At 37.5% G+C, this 18997-nt stretch overlaps 6 protein-coding genes across 7 annotated transcripts; 2 read left to right on the forward strand and 4 right to left on the reverse strand.

Annotated features, from left to right (window-relative positions):
• The first annotated feature begins 2387 nt into the window (after nucleotides 1–2387).
• LOC9330306 (pentatricopeptide repeat-containing protein At1g50270) lies at nucleotides 2388–4833 on the forward strand. Its single transcript, XM_002891518.2, has one exon. It carries the CDS (start codon nucleotides 2510–2512, stop codon nucleotides 4298–4300), a length of 1791 nt encoding a protein of 596 aa, XP_002891564.1. The 5' UTR covers nucleotides 2388–2509; the 3' UTR covers nucleotides 4301–4833.
• LOC9327627 (BTB/POZ domain-containing protein At1g50280) lies at nucleotides 4161–7065 on the reverse strand. The gene is made up of 3 exons (XM_002894199.2): nucleotides 6718–7065; nucleotides 5461–6636; nucleotides 4161–4662 (listed from the first exon to the last, which is right to left on the reverse strand). The coding sequence occupies exons 1-3, from the start codon at nucleotides 6778–6780 to the stop codon at nucleotides 4330–4332; spliced, it is 1572 nt and encodes a 523-aa protein (XP_002894245.1). The 5' UTR covers nucleotides 6781–7065; the 3' UTR covers nucleotides 4161–4329.
• Nucleotides 7066–8038: 973 nt separating this feature from the next.
• On the reverse strand, nucleotides 8039–11706 carry LOC9330307 (transcription initiation factor TFIID subunit 15). Of its 2 annotated transcripts, XM_021014735.1 has the most exons (8): nucleotides 11592–11706; nucleotides 11049–11206; nucleotides 10611–10939; nucleotides 10295–10495; nucleotides 9589–9672; nucleotides 9119–9200; nucleotides 8885–9008; nucleotides 8039–8445 (listed from the first exon to the last, which is right to left on the reverse strand). In XM_021014735.1, exons 2-8 carry the CDS (start codon nucleotides 11166–11168, stop codon nucleotides 8243–8245), a joined length of 1143 nt encoding a protein of 380 aa, XP_020870394.1. In that variant the 5' UTR covers nucleotides 11169–11206; nucleotides 11592–11706; the 3' UTR covers nucleotides 8039–8242. The 2 variants fall into 2 exon arrangements, with proteins under 2 accessions (XP_020870394.1, XP_020870395.1); XM_021014736.1 differs by lacking the exon at nucleotides 11592–11706 and having other exon boundaries at nucleotides 11033–11148.
• Nucleotides 11707–13239: 1533 nt separating this feature from the next.
• Nucleotides 13240–15576, forward strand: LOC9330308 (sugar transport protein 9). The gene is made up of 4 exons (XM_002891519.2): nucleotides 13240–13475; nucleotides 13587–13909; nucleotides 14146–14775; nucleotides 14897–15576. Exons 1-4 carry the CDS (start codon nucleotides 13337–13339, stop codon nucleotides 15356–15358), a joined length of 1554 nt encoding a protein of 517 aa, XP_002891565.1. The 5' UTR covers nucleotides 13240–13336; the 3' UTR covers nucleotides 15359–15576.
• A 185-nt stretch (nucleotides 15577–15761) lies between these two features.
• On the reverse strand, nucleotides 15762–16833 carry LOC9327628 (thioredoxin X, chloroplastic). Its single transcript, XM_002894201.2, has 2 exons — nucleotides 16421–16833; nucleotides 15762–16126 (listed from the first exon to the last, which is right to left on the reverse strand). The coding sequence occupies exons 1-2, from the start codon at nucleotides 16760–16762 to the stop codon at nucleotides 15920–15922; spliced, it is 549 nt and encodes a 182-aa protein (XP_002894247.1). The 5' UTR covers nucleotides 16763–16833; the 3' UTR covers nucleotides 15762–15919.
• A 439-nt stretch (nucleotides 16834–17272) lies between these two features.
• LOC9330309 (pectinesterase inhibitor) lies at nucleotides 17273–17878 on the reverse strand. Its single transcript, XM_002894202.2, has one exon. The coding sequence runs from the start codon at nucleotides 17876–17878 to the stop codon at nucleotides 17306–17308; it is 573 nt and encodes a 190-aa protein (XP_002894248.2). The 3' UTR covers nucleotides 17273–17305.
• Between the last annotated feature and the right edge of the window lie 1119 nt (nucleotides 17879–18997).

Here is an 18997-nt window from a genome sequence, read left to right on the forward strand (position 1 = left end):
CACTTTTTTCGTCAACTTGTTTAATCTCGGTTTCTTTGGGTTGTTCATGTTTCCTCCGATGATCAACTCGTTGATGCTCTCACGAAGCCGTTACCTCGTCTGCGGCTTCAACATTTAAATTCAAAGATTGGGCTCTCTAACGATCGCTCATATTGCGGGAGCGTATAGGAGATAAATGTAGATACATATTGTTATGATCCTCTCAAGGGATATTCTGTATATTGCAAGAATATCTCCATGTATATTGTTTGGCTAGATCTCTTCTTATCTCCAACCTTTGTATCTATATAAACGTTGTACTCTATTTATATTCAATAACACAGAACATACATTTCTCTCATCTACTACATTAGCAAAATCACGAAAACCCTAGCAGATTTTGAGAATATCCATAAAAGGAATTAACTTGCTCCTCAAGTTTATCCTTTCCATATGTTGATTAGGAGAATATTTAGTGAATCTTCGAATCAACAACCACACCAACAACGTGCCACATCAGTTACTTGCTTTGTCAGCATGTCGCAAACTCCTGATACAGACTCATGTTGACATCAACTGGATGTCTTCAACATCAGCTTGCTGTTTCAGAGTGAAAACTTTGTAGAACCAACTCACAAACTCACGACGAGATGTGGAAAAAACCAAAACTAAGACCTTTTAGGTACTCTTAAATGAACCAAACGGAGCAGTATTCTGTTTGCGTAGCCCCAATCTTCCTTTGCGAACCACGAACACGAACACGACCATCTGAACCAATAACTAGTTAAGCCCGACAACGACTAGATGTCTTCCCCTTTAAAGTTGAAAGTATGTAGATGAAAAACAAAAACGTGCTCTGTTTTGATCACTCTTCCCACTACAGAAAGGAGCAGTAAGAAGCACAAGTCAAGGTCTGTAAAATATTGTCAGTCGTGATGATCCTTTTAGTCTGAAAATGGTTTCGCAGTCTGTCACACACCTCAACAAAAGGACTCGCTTGCACTCTGGGGTATGAAGGTATGTAAACTACTCTTGTAGAATCAACATAAACAGTGTTATTGGAACAACAAAGTGATTTTTCTTAAAGGGTCAAAAAGTAAAGCTAAGGATTGTACAATCGACCATGGAGCTTCACAGACCTTAAAAACGGGAGATACGGTTGTGGTTGATGATGCTGAAAGAGACTTATTCGTGATGTCTAATGGTGGCTAAGAAAATTTGAGTTGGGCTTAAAGGTATGTTGTTCTATGAAATTTGATGTTGTTGTGATGTATGCATTAGATTAGGTTGATTTTGAATCAATTATGCCACTCAAACAGGGGGAGAGTTAATGGCATGATACAATCTGAACCTGTTTAAGAGGAATTTAGAATTCTGGGGGAGTTTAGGATTCAGGGGGAGTGTTTAGTGTTTGAACTTTATCTTGTATTTTGCATTTGGATGTTGCTTGGTTTTGTATGTTTTTGGTTAAGTTCACAAACATGTTGCATGTTGGAGGATGCTGCTTAGTTGATTTGAGGATTTGTCATGATCTTTAAGCCTACTGAAAATTACTTATGATTTGCTTCCGTGTGATATGATGTTTGCTTGTGAGTTTTATTGCAGGATAGCTTGAATCAACAAATTGGATCAAAATGGGAGAGATTGTAAGTGCATATAGTTCTTGGATCTGAAGAACGCACAAAGCTTTGCCGTAAGGATGCACAAAGCTTTGGTCTGAAGGACGCGGTCAAAGTTTGGGTCTGAAAGACGCAGAAAAGTTTGGCTTGACGGATGCGCCCATCCTGCTGTTGAAATTTGCAAGAAGCTGTTTCAGACTTGAAGAGTAATCAGCAAGTAAATTAGCTGACGTGGATACTCTTACTAACTGAAGACATGACGTGGATAACACGAGATTGGGGTCAGTTAGGAAAGAATATATTCACAAGAAAATTTGGAGAGATCCAAGATCCAAGCCACTAACCTAAAATGTTCTCTGTCCGATGAATATAAAAAAGGGCTGTTGTGAAGCTTGCTAGGGTTAGCCGTTTGAAGAGAGAAAAAATTGTACTAAGCTTTTTCTCTAGAGAGAGTAAGGTTTACTCTTGAATCGGTATACAAGAAGGATAAGGAAGAGCGTGTTCTTCATATCTGTTCTTGTTTAGGTTAGAAATCTCTGGTAACAAGCTAAGGTAGTTTAGATCTTGTGTAAAACCAATTAAGAGTGTTGTAAACATCTTAATAAGATTTCTAATAAAGGATACTCAATATTTCTGGATTTGGAGAAAACGGCCTTAAATTCATCAAGTTTTTTCACAGAGCAAAACGCGAGACACATCTCATGTTTCATAGAGCAAAACGCGAGACACATCTCATGTTTCACAGAGCAAAACACGAGACACATCTCATAAATAAATAGAAACTAAACCGACTGATTCAGAGTCAGTTCGGTTCAATTGAATGGGAATTTTGGTTTAATTCGGTTTGGTTCCTTTGAAATTTGAAAACTGGAAGAATCAAACTTGTCGTTTGCTTATACTTGTCAATTCTCATGTTTCATCAGCTCAAAGCCTTGCTCGATCTTCCATTACTGTTTCTTCATCTCAAGCAGATCCATTGCTTAGTCCTCACTTCTCCGATCTTCTACACTCGCCGCGATCTCTTTCTCTCCCGTCTTCTCCGTCGCTGCACCGCCGCTACTCAATTCCGGTACGCTCGTCGTTTATTATGTCAAATCCAAACTCCCAGCATTCAACTATGGGATTCGCTCGTTGGTCACTTCTCCGGTCGGGTTACTCTCAACCGTCGGTTATCGTTTCTTTCTTATCGTCAAATGCGGCGAAACGGCGTCGTCCCTAGCCGCCACACGTTTCCTCCGCTTCTCAAGGCGGTTTTCAAACTGAGAGACGCTAATCCGTTTCAGTTTCATGCTCATATCTTGAAATTCGGGTTCGATTCGGATCTTTTTGTGAGGAATTCGTTGATTTCGGGTTATTCTAATTGTGGGTTATTCGAATTTGGAAGCCGTGTTTTTGATGGAACTGAAGATAAGGACGTGGTTTCTTGGACTGCGATGATTGATGGGTTTGTGAGAAACGATTCTTCTTTGGAAGCAATGACGTACTTCGTGGAGATGAAGAGGTCTGGAGTCGCGGCTAACGAAATGACTGTTGTTAGCGTCCTGAAAGCTACACGGAAGGCTGAAGATGTTCGATTTGGGAGAAGCATTCATGGGTTTTACTTAGAAGCAGGAAGAGTGAGGTGTGATGTGTTCATAGGAAGTTCTCTAGTAGATATGTATGGGAAATGTGGTTGTTATGATGATGCCCAGAAAGTGTTCGACGAAATGCCTAGCAGAAACGTAGTTACTTGGACCGCATTGATTGCTGGATACGTGCAAGGCCGTTGCTTCGAGAAAGGGATGTTTGTTTTCGAAGAGATGTTAAAGAGTGATGTTGCACCTAATGAGAAGACTCTAAGCAGTGTTCTTTCAGCATGCGCTCACGTAGGGGCACTTCACCGAGGAAGAAGGGTGCATTGTTATGTGATTAAGAATTCGATTGAGATAAACACTACAGTGGGAACAACATTGATTGATTTTTATGCCAAGTGCGGGTGTTTAGAGGAAGCTATATTGGTTTTCGAGAGACTTCGTGAAAAAAATGTGTATACTTGGACAGCGATGATTAATGGATTTGCAGCGCATGGATATGCAATAGGCGCTGTTGATCTCTTTCATACCATGTTGAGTAGTCATGTTTCACCAAATGAAGTTACTTTCATCGTTGTCTTAAGTGCCTGCGCTCATGGAGGCCTTGTGGAAGAGGGTCGAAGGCTTTTCCTAAGCATGAAGGAACGTTTCAATTTGGAGCCAAAAGCGGATCACTATGCGTGTATGGTTGATTTATTTGGAAGAAAAGGTTTGCTAGAAGAGGCAAAAGCTTTGATAGAGAGAATGCCAATGGAGCCAACAAATGCGGTATGGGGAGCTCTGTTCGGGTCTTGTTTGATACACAAAGACTATGAGTTAGGTAAATACGCAGCTTCCCGTGTGATCAAGCTGCAACCTAGTCACAGCGGGAGATACACACTCTTGGCTAATTTGTACTCGGAATCCCAAAACTGGGATGATGTCGCTCGGGTAAGAAAGCAAATGAAAGATCAACAGGTGGTGAAATCACCGGGATGTAGCTGGATCGAAGTGAAAGGTAAGCTTCATGAATTCATAGCTTTCGATGATAAGAAACCCCTTGAATCTGATGATTTGTACAAGACTCTCGACAACGTAGGGGTGCAAATGAGATTGCCAGATGAATTGGAAGATTTGACTTCTCAATCTTGAGTCTTGACTTGGGACCTTTAGCATTTTCCTCATAAGCCTTCTCTGAAACTATCCATAACACTCAAGTTATATCCTCCTCTACTCTTCAACCTCTCGGCTAATTTCTCGGATATCTCAAGATGCAATAGCACAGGCTTCTTCTTCTCTTCTGAATATCTACAAGAAAAACTCTTGTTTGCAACTTTAACATCTGAAGTTGTGTGTTCTTGATTGTCACATCTGGACTTAAGTGCTTCAATGGCGATTTCTGGAGGGATCTTAGGGTTTCTGGCGAGCTGTTTGCACGTCTCCATTGTTAGTTTCTTGTAGTTGAGACATCGACATATCTCTGTTCGATCTTGGGGTGTTAGATTCGGATGAGACTGTACAACAACAACAACAACAACAACAAAAATTAGAAACTGACAAAATCATTATTTCCATAATTTGTTTTTGAAAATTTGAACTGTATCTTTAAATTCCAATAAAACATGTAAAATGAATAATATTTACGTGAAACTGTATATGAATAAAATAAACTGTTAGTTTTCACTTTTCGCATATACTATATCTTAAGTGTAACTGAGAGTACCAGAAATATTCCTTTTACAGATATTTTTACAAACTCCATAGTATTACTAGAAAGAAACAAGAAGAAGCATACAGTCAAGACTGTGGCCTTGTGGGTCTGAGTGTCTGACATGAACCCCACGGCAGTAACATGACAGAGTGAAGAATCTAAGGATGACTCCAAACCTTCTTAATCATATATATACATCCATGTGTGTATATTAATTCACATTAATCTCAAACTTCAAATCTTTTCTTTGATACATTTTCGGTTTTATATCAACACTGAAGACTTAGTTTGGCTTTATATCTCAAAGTCTCAAACTTCAAATCTTTATGATGAATAAAAGAATAGTTGACTCTATTTCAACTCTTCTTAATAAATGTATAAAGCCAAAATGTATTAATAAGCAAATGGTATTGAAATCTGTCTGGCACTTGTCATCTTCTATATGTCCAATACATATAGAAAATTAAAATTATTCTCTATTTTCTTGTCTCACTTTTGCAGAAGGAAAAAAATGTATCAAATAGTTGGTGAAGAAATTCAAGAAAACAAAAACATACTATAATATGGACTTAGAGAGGAAAATGCAAAAGAAAAAACTGACCTGTAGATAGATGTCAATTCCTCTGTAAACTCCATCAAAGCAATCTCTAGCTGAATCTGGCAAACTCTCTGCAACACCAAGAAACTTGGAGACTTTCAAATTCTGATCTGGAGATATCTCTCTCAAATACTTATCAATCAATTTCCCAATTTCTTTCATGTTCTTCTCTCTTGATATTTCTTCTTCTCTGTTCTTCACAAACACTTTTAGTAATCTTATCACAAGATCCACATTATAGAAACCGCTCTCTTTGCTTCCTCCTGCAGGTATCAGAAGATCATCAAGTGTTGCTTGTTCCAGCATTTCTCCTATTAGGGTTTCTAAACCAATTCTCGACTCTCTACTTAGGCTAAAACTGGATAAAACCCAAAGAACCCAAAAGAGTTTCCTGCAAGAAAACGCGGTTTTCCCTGCAGAAATCACTCCTTTAGCCGCTGTGTCAGCTAAATCGGAGTATTCGAGCTTGTTCCTCATAAGCTCTGTGGTAGTTCTTGATTTGGTTTGGAGTTTTGTCTTGAGATAATGGAGAAGAAATCTGGTTTGGACTAAGCTTTTTATGTTGGTCTTGTAAGCTCCAATGATCATGATTAGTCTCAAAATAATACTCGGGGAAAGAGTTGTCATATCGTCGAACCACCACTCGTTGCTTCTTCCGCAAGAAACAGACCGCGAAATATACCTACTGTCTGATTCCGGCGTGTTCTTGGTCATCTCAGGAGAAAGAGAGGAGGCGAAGGAAGAGAGCGAAGAAGAAGAAAATGTTTCTGAATTCCGAGAGATTTTGGTCAAAGCTGCGAAGATGAGTTTATCTACAAGACCATACGAATCTGCTTGGAAGAACACTTGCTCGCAGTTCTTGAGACACAAAACGATGTCGCTCCAAGACCCATATAACACTTCTTCTAGAAACTTCTCGGTCTGAAGGAAGAGATTAGAGAAACAGAACTTCTCCGACATGGCTAGAAAAACAGAGCAGCAGTACAAAGTCGAGACATTTGAGACATCGATTGAGATTTCTCCGTTGTTGTAACAGAACCTTGAAACCAGCTCAAACCCATCTGGTCCACCAGGAAAATCATCAATCTCGATAGTGATGATTCTCTTTTTCTTGTTTCTCTTCCTTTTGCTCTGTTTAATCATCTTCCTCAAACTTCCCGAGTACTTTGAGATCACGTCCTAAAACAGAGCACAAAGAGGTTTAAGCATATATAATCAAGATAGTGAATTTTGAATTGAGTTTTAGGTTTGGTTCTTTACCTGATCGAGGAAGAATGTGTATTGGCCATTGAGATTGATCTTAAGATCGTTGAGAGGAGACATTTCATAGAACAACTATGAAGCCTAATGAGTCTTGTGACTTGTGTGAGCTTTTTTTTTTTCTGTTCTTCCTCTGTTTTCTTTTCTTTTTTCTTTTGGATTGTATAGAGCAATAATTATAGTGGGCACATCTAAATGAGTGGAATATATAGTGTTTCATTTGTCTTTATTTACACCTGTAAAATTGCACACCAATAAATATATTAAATCTAACGTTCAAAGGGAAATTAGAGGGAAGTAAGACAAAGTTTATGTTGAACTAGTGTAATGTTACAACAAAATAAAGAAAACCACATAAAATTTCAAATTATCTCAAATTCCCAAAATTTTATTTTTTTTCTGCTTGTTATGTTTTGTTAATTTTTAAGAGAATGATATTGAATGTTGATTTCGATTTCTTTAAGAAGGATTGACTTTTATGAAATAATAACCATTTTAATATTTTCTTATCTTTTTTTCACTGAAATTATATTAGATTTCAAGGTTCGGAAAGGATTACAAACCATAAAAAAACGAGAATAAACTAAAGAGAAACACACTGCTCATCCTTAACCTACAACAAGAAGAGGAATGGAATTTACGAGAACCATTGCTAATATTTTCTTATCCAAGTGCACATTTTTCATGTTAGTAACCATAGTTTTTTACACGAGCTTTTCAAAATTAAACATGAATATAAAAACTTCAAATTATTTGAAAGGTCACTAAATGAATACATCATACTAAACTCAACATATATAAATATTTAATATTTTCTTTTCGTTTTTCCTTTTAACTTCTTTTTTTTTCAGTTTACTGAAGAATTTGGAATTTCGTTGTAGTGCATGTGAATATGTGGGGTCTAGGGGAAAAAGATTTTTCTGTTTTAAGTGCGAGTCCATGACGAGCTTTTTTCATCGTATTTCCATATCCGACCATGTTTATGACAATGAAATGACATAAATATTATAAATATAAATCCTCGTCATCCCCACAAATACAAAAGCCCAGTTTTTTCTTATCCTATTTTAGTTTCAGAAACTATATGATCCACAAAAATCTTCATGCTTTTTTCCATTAAAATCATACAGCGATGAAATGATTGGCAATGACCAAAAATATAAGACATTTAAGAAAAACCAAAGGGCAAAGGGACAACAAAAAATAACACAAAAGACAACTAATTAATACACATACATCTCAATTTGCAAATGGCGTCGCTAACCATATTTTATTTTCCGTCAATATTGGTGTTAATTTTAGTAAATGATATACTCCATGCTTTACCATAATATATCAATTTTCAAAACGATGACATGGGATATTCTCAGAACATAATCAGACCAAAACAAGTGAAAAACAATAGCCATTGATTGAAGTACCAAAAAGACTTTCACTTCACACAATAAGTAAACAAAAGGCCATGCCATTGTATAAGTCGATAAAACAGATGAGAAACTAAACCCTAACACTTATGAGCAATCTCTCAGTTACGATACCTGCTTCCACGTTCGCGACCATAGTCTCTGTCTCTGTCCCGATCCTGGTCATAGTCATAGTCCCGCTCCTTGCCTCTTTCCCTCTCCCGGCTTCTGCTTCTGCTTCTGCGTCTATCCTTATCGTAGTGATGATCTCTCCCACGGTCTCTTTGCCTGTCCCTGCTTCTCTCTCTTCCATCTTTACCAATACCTGCCACATGCATATAAACTATGAACAACCACATTGGATCATGGCCTTTTTATTTTGGGGAAGCAGCAGCAATATACATCTTTAATCTTTGTTATCTTCCTCTATATATAATCAGTTATCAGTTAAAAGAAGAAAACTCTAACAAGGAACAACACTGTTTATTGGAGATTCCCACAAGGCTTGGGCTATATAGGCCAGCTATCTGCAAGCTTAATGTGAAAATTCCAACAAATCCCTCCCTGCATATATGTTAAGTCTCACTAAAGTGTCTAGATGACAAGCGGAAACTTTCTTTGAAGACTATTTTACGACACAGCTAGTAGGTATATATCGAGCCAAATAAATTTCTATCATAGTGGAAGGGTTCTGTTCATAAGCTCAACCTATTTGATGATTGCACAGAGATAGCATTTATAAGTTAGAATTAAACAGAAATTACCTAGTTCCTCAACTTCCCACCCAGCACGACCAGCAGCAACAGCAGGTCTGGTGTCAGCTTGGCTTGCTTTGACACGGTACTTCTTCTTTAGATTCCCAAACTCATCATACATTTCACCATCATCCTGAAATATTTATGACAAGTCAAATGGTATATACCAAAAAACTGAGAACTCCTCCGAATTGCAACAAACAAACAAAAAACAAAGAACTCTTCAGGGAAAGCATATCTAACTTCTTCAGCCTCACGCCTGCGTCTCTTTGTTTCCTCTAATTCTTGTTCATCCAATTCCTTGTAACCACCACCACGACCTCCCCTATTTAGAGAAAAGAAATGAATAAGCACCGGTCTTTTAAGAGAACAACAGCCTTCCAAACTCAAACCTCAACGTTTCTTAATGCAACTCTAATTGGCAAAAATAAAACGTTACAAGTGGGATTATATAGGTTGTCAAAGAAAACAAGCACTCGTTCAAATTGCAGAAGAGAGTATTGAGACTTTTTCCCAGGTATCTATCAGGCCATGTGGCCCATATCTAAAAGCAGAATAAAAATACCCTGCTGACAACAAAACTACAAACATCGATGCAGAAAACCTAATCTCTTCTACATTCACTGTGAAAATCATTTATAATCCAAATTGTCATCTTGAACATTGCAAAATAACAATACAAAGGCAATCTTATCATTGGCATTGAGTCATACCTCACACCACCTTCATTCTGACCAGGTCTATTGGTATTGCAGATATTACATTTTAAACGCTTAGCCCAGTTGACATTGCCACACCTGAAAGAATTAAAACAAAAAGAAAAAGTTGCTTTTGGATTTCTCCTGGATTAAAAACCAAAGAACGAAACCAAAGCATATATTCTGACAAAACAAAAGTACATTCATAAGAACCCGCATTCACACAGAGCAGCCTCTTAGTTAAGCTACTAGAAGACACATAGCATAACTTGCATTTGATTTAAAACTCTTCACCAATATAACTTCCTAGAAAGATCAAGACTACAACCCACCCACGTTTCACATTCCATTTTTCAGATTAACAGCCATCTGAAGGAAAATTACGAAATTAGAATTAACATTCAAAAAGGGAGGAAAAAAAATGTGCCTCCACACATAATTTGGGCCGGTTTTAGTGACACTGACACAGTAGAGCGGGCCATCACTTCTTTCTAAGTAAAGAGTCAACTGACATCATCAAAAACATTGATATACAAGCTACATTACTTCACATACATCCAACAAATTATTTTATATCCAGCAACGCCATATGCCATCTGAATGTTCTCTTTTGCTACTGATGAAAAATAAATATCTATTGCAATGTGTTTTAATCAAGCACCAAACGCTCAATATCCTCTGAAACTGAACTAACTATTTCGAACCTAATAGGAATGCTTACATTGGACAGGCCCAATCATTTGGACCAAAGAGACCAGTAGGAGCACCACTGGGCTGCTTCCCCGGTGCCCCACCATCAGCGCCTCCACCTCGACCCCTTCCACGACCACCAGCACCCATGCTGCCACCAGATGCACCAGCTGGTCTAGCAGTTCCACAGCGGTTACAAACCCCACGGAATGCAAAATTCACATTTGTACAACTGCCAATAGAAGAGTATGAGAACACTAGGGCTAAAAACTACGAAATATAAAAAACTAACAATTTAACGGAAACAAGAGCTAGATGAAGCTCCTCACCGATGTCAAATCACAGACCTTGTATTTGGGCACATCCAGTCACCATCTTGCTGCCATGGCTTTGCCGACGGATCAGCCTGACCTCTACCCCTTCCAGCACCTTCATTTGTTTCCTGAGCACCTCCATCGAATTCAACAAACTCAACTGCATCACCAGCACTTTTATGTCTCGACTCAGCCATAAAAACTCCAATAGTGTTTCCATGAAAATCTTTGTTATTGAACCATTCAACAGCAGCCAAAGCAGCATGCGGATCCTCATAGGTAACAGTAGCATCTCCCTTGGGCTCATCAGTCTCTTTATCCCGGTACAGCCATACCTTAGGAGTGCCAGTTCGTTTGTCTCTCTAAAAACCATGTAGGACAAACGTAAGAAACTCTAAAATCTTGTGACCCATAAAAGATTGCAATGAGGTCAAAACAAAAGCAACAATTAGTACCTGGCCAATACCATACCTTAAGCAACCCAATGGTCCCAAAATACTCAGCCAACATATTCTCGTCAGTTCCTAATGGAAGATTAGAAACGTAGACTGATCCATTAGTAGGAGCTCCTTTGGTTGAATATCCAGCCATCGTAATCCAATTTCATCAAAAACAAAGGCGTCACGAATCTGTAAAAGACAATCCCACAACTTCACTTCAATTCACCATCATAAACACTCACTTCAATTGTTCATCGTAAACATTCAAACAAACAAAGATAGAGACTATCAACATTGAAACCTCATCAAGAATCGTTATAGTCACATCAATAAACATTCAAGATAGAGATCGATAATAAACTTGAAAGCGAGTAAACGCGTGATAGCCATTTCTTATACAAGTCAAGAACGAGCCATAGGACTAGGTACAAATAACATGGAGGCATTGAACCCCAAATTTTGAGCTAAACAACAAACCATGAGAACAAAAAGAAGATTCGATGATACAGCATAACGCAACGAGAGAGGGGAAAAGAAGATGAAAGGAGAAGAGCGAGATAGAGAGGAATCTGACCGGCGATGAGGATCTAGCGGCGAATGAGACCTCGTCGGATTAGGGTTTGGAAGTGCGTCGAGTGAGAGAGAAAGAGAGAGAGACGTAGATCTCGGCGAATAAAGATTATTTTTGGTGGTTATTTGCAATTTCATATATTATTTTTATTTTTTTCCCTTGAACTTGTAATTTTCGTGGTTAAGGAATTAATCCACACATTATTAAATGAGTCAATTATCTGTATGCTAATTATTTGAGAAATAATTAGCTTGTACATACACAACTTTTATTCTTTGCAAAACAAGAGAGATAAATCTTTGGTTTCGAAAAAATCGGACGAATTTATCCCTGAAATAAATTTACAGTGGTTAAGTTCACTTGACTCCGCCTTCCCCACCGGAGTTCGACTCCACTAAATTGCGTTACCCCGTGTAGTAGGGACTGGTTATGGATCGGGCCTTGTCGAATATATGGTCGTTGGAGATTTTGAACCCAAGTTTGAATGTGTAATGTTCAATCTAGGTTGGATCAGCAAAAAGCAACTCGAGCTCTTGAGAAGAAGACGTCGTGGTTTGATTAATCAGGACACACCGAGATTTAGTGTGCTGGTTATAGGTAATGAGAGGGCGGGTGGTAAGGGTTCATGGCTGTTGGGTCAAGTCATGATCACATAACATGTTTATTGGGCTGAATTGAAACGTGATTAAGTTTTCTTGGTCTATCACTTTTCATTTAGACTTATCAAGTAGTGATAAACTTAATTTGTAACATCTTTTTCCATGTTACAAACTCGGACTTCTCTCGTCCATGAGCCTGATATTTGATGATCAAGGCTAATGATATTGAACTGATCCAATCTTCATTCTCGATCAGTTGTTCCACAAACTTACCGATCACATTCCGGAGGTTTTGCTATGTGTTCTTCGTCCAGCCCATCGTCTTAATTAATTACACCGTCACTGACATGATTCAAACTTGGGAACGTTGTCTTTGATGTTGCGTTTTTTTTTTTTTTTTTAATTTGCATCAATCTATTAAATTATATATTTTTTCACGTCATTTTAGAGAAAAGTTACAAAGATAAGAATATCTTAAACATATCTAATCAGAGAACAGTGTGTTTTCATAATGACCATAAGCATTTCATATTTTTACTTTGGTTTTTTCTTCATTTTCAATTATCTTTCTTTGCATTGCAATGTTGTCTCTCAAATTAGCTGGAACAACGATGTACATGCAATGACGTGTATCTATTTACCAATCCTAAATCTGAACCAAACTAAACTAAAATTAATCTCCAAATTAAATAGACTACATTATATATACGTACTAAACTAAAGCACAGTTAGTTCACAGTTAAATGCGATTGTTTTATTATTACAAGTTCCTATTTTAGGGTTAATTAGACTGGTTTTTTCAACATATCTCTTACAGTCTTATATGTAATAAAAATTAAAGAGAAAAGAGCGGAAGTTGTCCCTAAAAAAACCAAAGAAACTGTCAAAAAAAGACTCTAAGATCTCCACTAAAACTGGGTTTAAAGAACATGAAAACAAAAAACAAAAACCACTTCCCCTATTCATAAGCCAAGATAAATCTCAAACAGGTCATATTACAACCCATACCTAATAATAGATCACGAAAACTCTTATATTTAAGAAGCTCACAAGCTCTTCAGTTTTGGATTATAAGCTCACAAGTTCTTGTTTGAATAACAAAGCAAAAGGCACTAATACTAACAATCAATAAGTGAAGAATAAATAATAATGGCTGGAGGAGCCTTTGTATCAGAGGGTGGTGGTGGAGGAAACAGCTATGAAGGCGGAGTCACCGTCTTTGTCATCATGACCTGTATTGTGGCCGCTATGGGAGGTCTTCTCTTTGGTTATGACCTCGGAATCTCAGGTTTGTAAATTCCACATTCGCCTTTTTCTTCTTCGGGTTGAGTTATTTTGGTTTGCTTTTGCTGTCCACTCTAGCTTCGGGCAATGTAATGTGATTTCTTTTGCTGTATAGGAGGAGTGACATCTATGGAGGAGTTTCTGAGCAAGTTTTTCCCGGAGGTGGATAGGCAAATGCACGAAGCGAGGCGCGAGACTGCTTACTGCAAATTCGATAACCAATTGCTCCAGTTGTTCACTTCCTCACTCTACCTCGCGGCTCTCGTGTCTTCCTTTGTAGCTTCGGCTGTCACAAGGAAGTACGGACGTAAAATCTCCATGTTTGTTGGAGGGGTTGCTTTCCTCATAGGTTCTCTATTTAACGCATTTGCCACCAATGTCGCAATGCTCATCATTGGTAGATTGTTGCTCGGAGTCGGTGTTGGATTTGCTAATCAGGTGAGTCAACAACTCAACATGGTCATAGTGTGTTCATTATGTAGTTTAGATCTAGACATTCTGCTTTGGACTCGGTTTGGTTCAATTTTTTTTTATGCGGTTTGTTTGCACAAATCTGGTTGGGATATTTGATTTGTTTGCTATAAAAATATTGTTACCGCTTAGTTTGAAATAAAGTCGGATTTGGTTTCGGTATGGCTAATCTTTCGATCATGGTTAACTTTATTTTTCCACAGTCTACGCCGGTTTATCTCTCGGAGATGGCTCCTGCGAAGATCCGAGGAGCACTTAACATCGGGTTTCAAATGGCTATAACCATCGGGATTTTAGTTGCGAACCTAATCAACTATGGAACATCTCAAATGGCTAGGAACGGATGGAGAGTGTCCTTGGGTTTAGCCGCTGTTCCGGCAGTTGTTATGGTTATCGGATCTTTTGTCTTGCCCGATACACCAAACTCGATGCTCGAGAGAGGCAAGTACGAGCAAGCGAGAGAGATGTTGCAAAAGATTCGTGGAGCTGATAACGTAGATGAGGAGTTTCAAGATCTATGTGATGCTTGTGAGGCTGCTAAGAAAGTGGAGAATCCATGGAAGAACATTTTCCAACATGCAAAATACAGACCCGCGCTTGTTTTCTGTTCTGCAATTCCTTTCTTCCAACAGATTACTGGTATCAATGTGATCATGTTCTACGCCCCGGTTCTCTTTAAAACACTCGGTTTCGCGGATGATGCCTCGCTCATCTCAGCCGTTATTACGGGTGCTGTCAATGTTGTCTCTACCCTTGTCTCCATCTATGCGGTTGACAGATACGGAAGAAGGATTCTCTTCCTTGAAGGAGGCATCCAAATGATCATTAGCCAGGTAAAAATGCTAGTTCCGAAGTTTCGTATACATGTTGGAAAAATGAAATATTTTCAGTTCATAATGTATATAAATGATGACTGCGTTCCTTACATGTATTGTTTGATGGGTCATTCTGCAGATCGTTGTTGGTACCTTGATTGGTATGAAGTTTGGAACCACAGGATCAGGGACCTTAACACCTGCAACAGCAGATTGGATCCTAGCTTTCATATGTTTGTATGTTGCAGGATTTGCATGGTCATGGGGTCCATTAGGATGGTTAGTACCAAGTGAGATCTGTCCATTGGAAATCAGACCAGCGGGGCAAGCCATCAACGTCTCTGTCAACATGTTCTTCACTTTTCTCATTGGACAATTTTTCCTCACGATGCTTTGCCACATGAAGTTTGGTCTCTTCTACTTCTTTGGAGGAATGGTTGCAGTCATGACCGTCTTCATCTACTTCTTGTTGCCGGAGACAAAAGGGGTTCCTATTGAAGAAATGGGAAGAGTATGGAAGCAACATCCGTTCTGGAAACGTTACATCCCAGATGATGCTGTTATTGGAGGAGGTGAAGAAAACTATGTCAAGGAGGTTTGAAGAGCCAAGAAAGTGAATGTTTCAAAGTCTAGGCATTGGTTTTGCTTAAGCACAGGGTTTTTGGTTGCTTTTTCAAGGGAATAAGGCAGCAAGATGTGAGAATCTGCAGCCGAGACGAAAAGAAGAAGAAGAATGGAAGTTGTTGAAAAAAATCTTAAATGTTGAATTCTTTTACCTGATTCATTCCAATAAATCCAAGCAGAATTTGTTTCTTTGCATTCAGTTGCATTTGATTTTCTATTCTTTTTACCACCAAATGGGAATATTTCTAAAAAAATGCAAAAGCCAAATGTGTTCACAGGGAACAAGACTGCAATGATCAGTCATGCTTCCTGTGAACAATCTACGAAAAACCTAACTAGACAATGCCAAGCATAAGCAAATAATTTCCCTATGATGCTTGTTTGGTTCTGATAAGAGCTCAAGTCTTTTCTATTCGTAAAATTCGTTGCAAGATATACACATCAAATGAGAAATGGGGGATGAAGATTACAATTGAAGAGATTTGCTTAAACAAAATCCAGTGTTGAGACAGAGGAATACCGGTGGGAAGAGAGACAATTAAGCAACAGATATCGAGTTCAAGAGACCGTCAATGTACTCCTTAAGCTTGGCCTTTGTAATAGCACCTTCCCTTCTGCTCCCTGGAACTTCCTTCCCGTCCTTGAAGAGAATGAAATGCGGTAAACCGTAAACCTTGAAATCCGCTATTAATTTTGGGTTAGCGTCGTGATCAATCTTTACAATCGTCAATTTGTCACCATATTCCTGAGAAAAAAAGGAAACATTTTGAGTTTTAGAAACCAAGAAAACTCAGAATTGAATCTATTCTCTAAGCACTTCCAAAAAAAACTCACTCGCTGACATTTTTAGCAGTTCTAGAGCTAATGGTATATGATTAACAATAGTTTCTCATACATTAAATCTAAAATTCCTATTTTGGATCACCAAATCATGCGTGAAGTCTCTGATTTCAAATAAACTGATCTCGTTCAATTTCAAACTCTCACGATTCTCCAGCAAGAACTGATGATTACAAAAGAGAGAATCGATATATCAAACCTGAGATAAGGCTTCCATAGCGGGATAGATCAATTTGCAGGGACCGCACCAAGTAGCGACGAATTCAACCAAAACCGGCCGGTCTGATTCGAGAACCGTACTCGAAAACTCACTCTCTCCAATCTCTTTGATTCCGCCGCATCTTATCGCCGAACTAGAGAATTTCTTGCTTCCTCTACCACCGGAGCTTAAGGAAAGCAGGTGGCGGTTAGCCGCGACGGAGGTGACCTGGACTGAGCTCACAGATTTGACGGAAACGGAGGTTGCCGAAGAACATGAACGGACCGGAGGAGTGAGATATGATCGAATAAGAATCGTTGAGCTGGAGACGATAGAGTCCATGGCTTCTTCTTCCACGTTCTCTCCTAATCCTCTGTGTTTGACTCATATTCAGTCAGAAGAAAACGATTGTGTGGCATAGGAAGGAAAGCAGGTGATGACTTTTCTCAAGGTCCACTACTTTTTTATTCTCTTAATTTTGCCCCATACTTTGAGAAAATCATTTAAAGCTCCTTACTAATTGGGCCTATGCCCATTATTGAAAAAAAAGTCCTCGCCAGAGTTTGTGTATAACAATGACTTTAGAACCTCCCTCTAAAGTCGTTCGAGCAGAGCTTTAAAGAAAAATACTTAGGTTTTTCAGTATAGTAATTTTCATTGTTTAAAACACAAGTCGTTTGGTATTTTGGACAAGTCAAAGTCGAAAGCCGGTCCAATCCGATCTATTAAACAAGCTTATTCGTGATTTGGTGTGCTCTTGTGGCGGATTTCGATTTTTTTAACACCAAAACAATTAATTATCGGCATAAATCGGTAATGACAACAACATACCAAACAACATTATTATTATTATTATTTTATTATTATAGATTTGGGTACTGATTCTTAACAGAAAGTTTTTTCTTTTACTAGAAAACATTCCAAAATTACAAGAACAATGTGACCTACATTTTCGACAATAGAAACCCCTTTTAAGAGCTGTGGAATAGGCTTGATGACACTTGACAGCTCGCTTCCACATTCCTCCGCATAGGCAGACATATTACCAACGGTCCTGTTTAAGGTGTCATAGTCATTGGTTGCCAAAGCTTTAAAAGCGATTTCAAGCGAATGGATACCAAGGCTAAAAAGTTCTGAACATAGCTTATAGGAATCCTTAGAACTGCGATCGGTTGTGCTGTTTGTGAGTGACTGGAAATGCTTCATCAGATCTAAGGCTTTTTGAAAATCATAATTGATCAAAAATTTGGCGAGATCAGAAATATCCATTGTTGCAATTTGAGGGTATGATTTCATGAACTCATAGCAAAATGACGCATTGACATTTCTGTGTGTGCAGATGCCCCTGATTTCACTTGTTGTAACCTTCGTACTAAATTTTGCATATGATGAGACAACAAAAAGAAGTAAAACTACTATAGGAACCAATAAAAAGTTGTTCTTGATGTATGCAACCATTTTTTTTTTCTAATTTTCGAGAACTTATGTGAGATTATTATAGGGTGAAAACATATCTTTGAATTTAAAAACTAAAAGATTTTGTTTGATTTTTGCCGTAAATGCTGCAGATTATGTACCATGAAAAAATGATTTGAATTTAAATTCGAAGATATGATTATGATTCTCCTATCTTTGTTTCATTTTTTTCCTAATTGCTTTAACTTATTATATCACTAAATAAGATCCACGTAAATACGTGGGTTAAAAATAAATGAAAAAACTAGTCGACACATTTTTTACAAGATTTAATGTGATAATTTTTGTTTTTAACCAGATTTCAGTCTTACACATTACATTTTTCAAACAATTTGACTATTTTATTATTATAAACCGGATTTTAATAATATACATTCCATATTAACGAAAAATAGCTAAATATTTTAGATAAACATAGTAATGCATTATATCAAATTTATTTATTAGTTATATAGTATTAAAACAATTCAAAAATAAGAAAACATAATAGTAACAAATAAAATCCACAAAAGAATTTGGAAAACCAACATTAATTTAAATATAATTTATATAAATTGTAATCTCATACGTAATAATTTTATCTCATGTCAAACTATTTTGAATGATTTTAAAATAATAAAATAAAATATATGTTAAAAATTTTAGAAATCCTAATATTATCAAGAGGAAATGTTAGAAATGCCTCTTTTAAATACTACTTTCAAAAATACCCCATTTTCTGGCCAATTTTATTTTTTTCCTCTTTTAATTTAATAACTATTTAACCCTCATTTGAAAAATACTTAAGCTTGCAAATAAAAAATTAAATTTTCCCGTATTTTTTTGGCGGGAAACGTGATTCCGTAATTTTGGTTTTAAAATGATTTACAAAGGTTTTTAAAAGGGAAAAATGTCATTTAATCCGCTAACTTTCAAATTGTGGTCATTTTAAACATGAAAGTCATAATAAACCATTTTAAAAATCAACTAAATGTTGACTGCCGTATTGTACATCAGACTGCGTTGACTTAGCCAATATAGACATGACGTTAAAATCTGATAACATAACAACTAGAGCCGTTATCAAGCATTAACTACTCTGTTAGTTGAATCACCAACTTT

This window comes from Arabidopsis lyrata (assembly GCF_000004255.2).
Source record: "Arabidopsis lyrata subsp. lyrata unplaced genomic scaffold ARALYscaffold_1, whole genome shotgun sequence".
In the NCBI taxonomy this organism is placed as follows: Eukaryota; Viridiplantae; Streptophyta; class Magnoliopsida; order Brassicales; family Brassicaceae; genus Arabidopsis; species Arabidopsis lyrata.

What these genes read in the sequence shown, in the direction of transcription:
- LOC9330306 (XM_002891518.2), top strand. Translation starts at nt 2,510, where the DNA reads ATGTTTCATCAGCTCAAAGCCTTGCTCGATCTTCCATTACTGTTTCTT.
- LOC9327627 (XM_002894199.2), bottom strand. Translation starts at nt 6,780, where the DNA reads ATGTCTCCTCTCAACGATCTTAAGATCAATCTCAATGGCCAATACACA. An exon ending in ACACATTCTTCCTCGATCAG is followed by an intron (nt 6,637 to 6,717) that starts GTAAAGAACCAA and finishes GCTCTGTTTTAG; the next exon opens with GACGTGATCTCAAAGTACTC. An exon ending in GAATTGACATCTATCTACAG is followed by an intron (nt 4,663 to 5,460) that starts GTCAGTTTTTTC and finishes GTTGTTGTACAG; the next exon opens with TCTCATCCGAATCTAACACC.
- LOC9330307 (XM_021014735.1), bottom strand. Translation starts at nt 11,168, where the DNA reads ATGGCTGGATATTCAACCAAAGGAGCTCCTACTAATGGATCAGTCTAC. An exon ending in TGGATGTGCCCAAATACAAG is followed by an intron (nt 10,496 to 10,610) that starts GTCTGTGATTTG and finishes TTCTATTGGCAG; the next exon opens with TTGTACAAATGTGAATTTTG. An exon ending in CAGAATGAAGGTGGTGTGAG is followed by an intron (nt 9,201 to 9,588) that starts GTATGACTCAAT and finishes TTCTCTAAATAG; the next exon opens with GGGAGGTCGTGGTGGTGGTT.
- LOC9330308 (XM_002891519.2), top strand. Translation starts at nt 13,337, where the DNA reads ATGGCTGGAGGAGCCTTTGTATCAGAGGGTGGTGGTGGAGGAAACAGC. An exon ending in TTATGACCTCGGAATCTCAG is followed by an intron (nt 13,476 to 13,586) that starts GTTTGTAAATTC and finishes TTTGCTGTATAG; the next exon opens with GAGGAGTGACATCTATGGAG. An exon ending in TCCAAATGATCATTAGCCAG is followed by an intron (nt 14,776 to 14,896) that starts GTAAAAATGCTA and finishes GTCATTCTGCAG; the next exon opens with ATCGTTGTTGGTACCTTGAT.
- LOC9327628 (XM_002894201.2), bottom strand. Translation starts at nt 16,762, where the DNA reads ATGGACTCTATCGTCTCCAGCTCAACGATTCTTATTCGATCATATCTC. An exon ending in CTATGGAAGCCTTATCTCAG is followed by an intron (nt 16,127 to 16,420) that starts GTTTGATATATC and finishes TTTTTTTCTCAG; the next exon opens with GAATATGGTGACAAATTGAC.
- LOC9330309 (XM_002894202.2), bottom strand. Translation starts at nt 17,878, where the DNA reads ATGGTTGCATACATCAAGAACAACTTTTTATTGGTTCCTATAGTAGTT.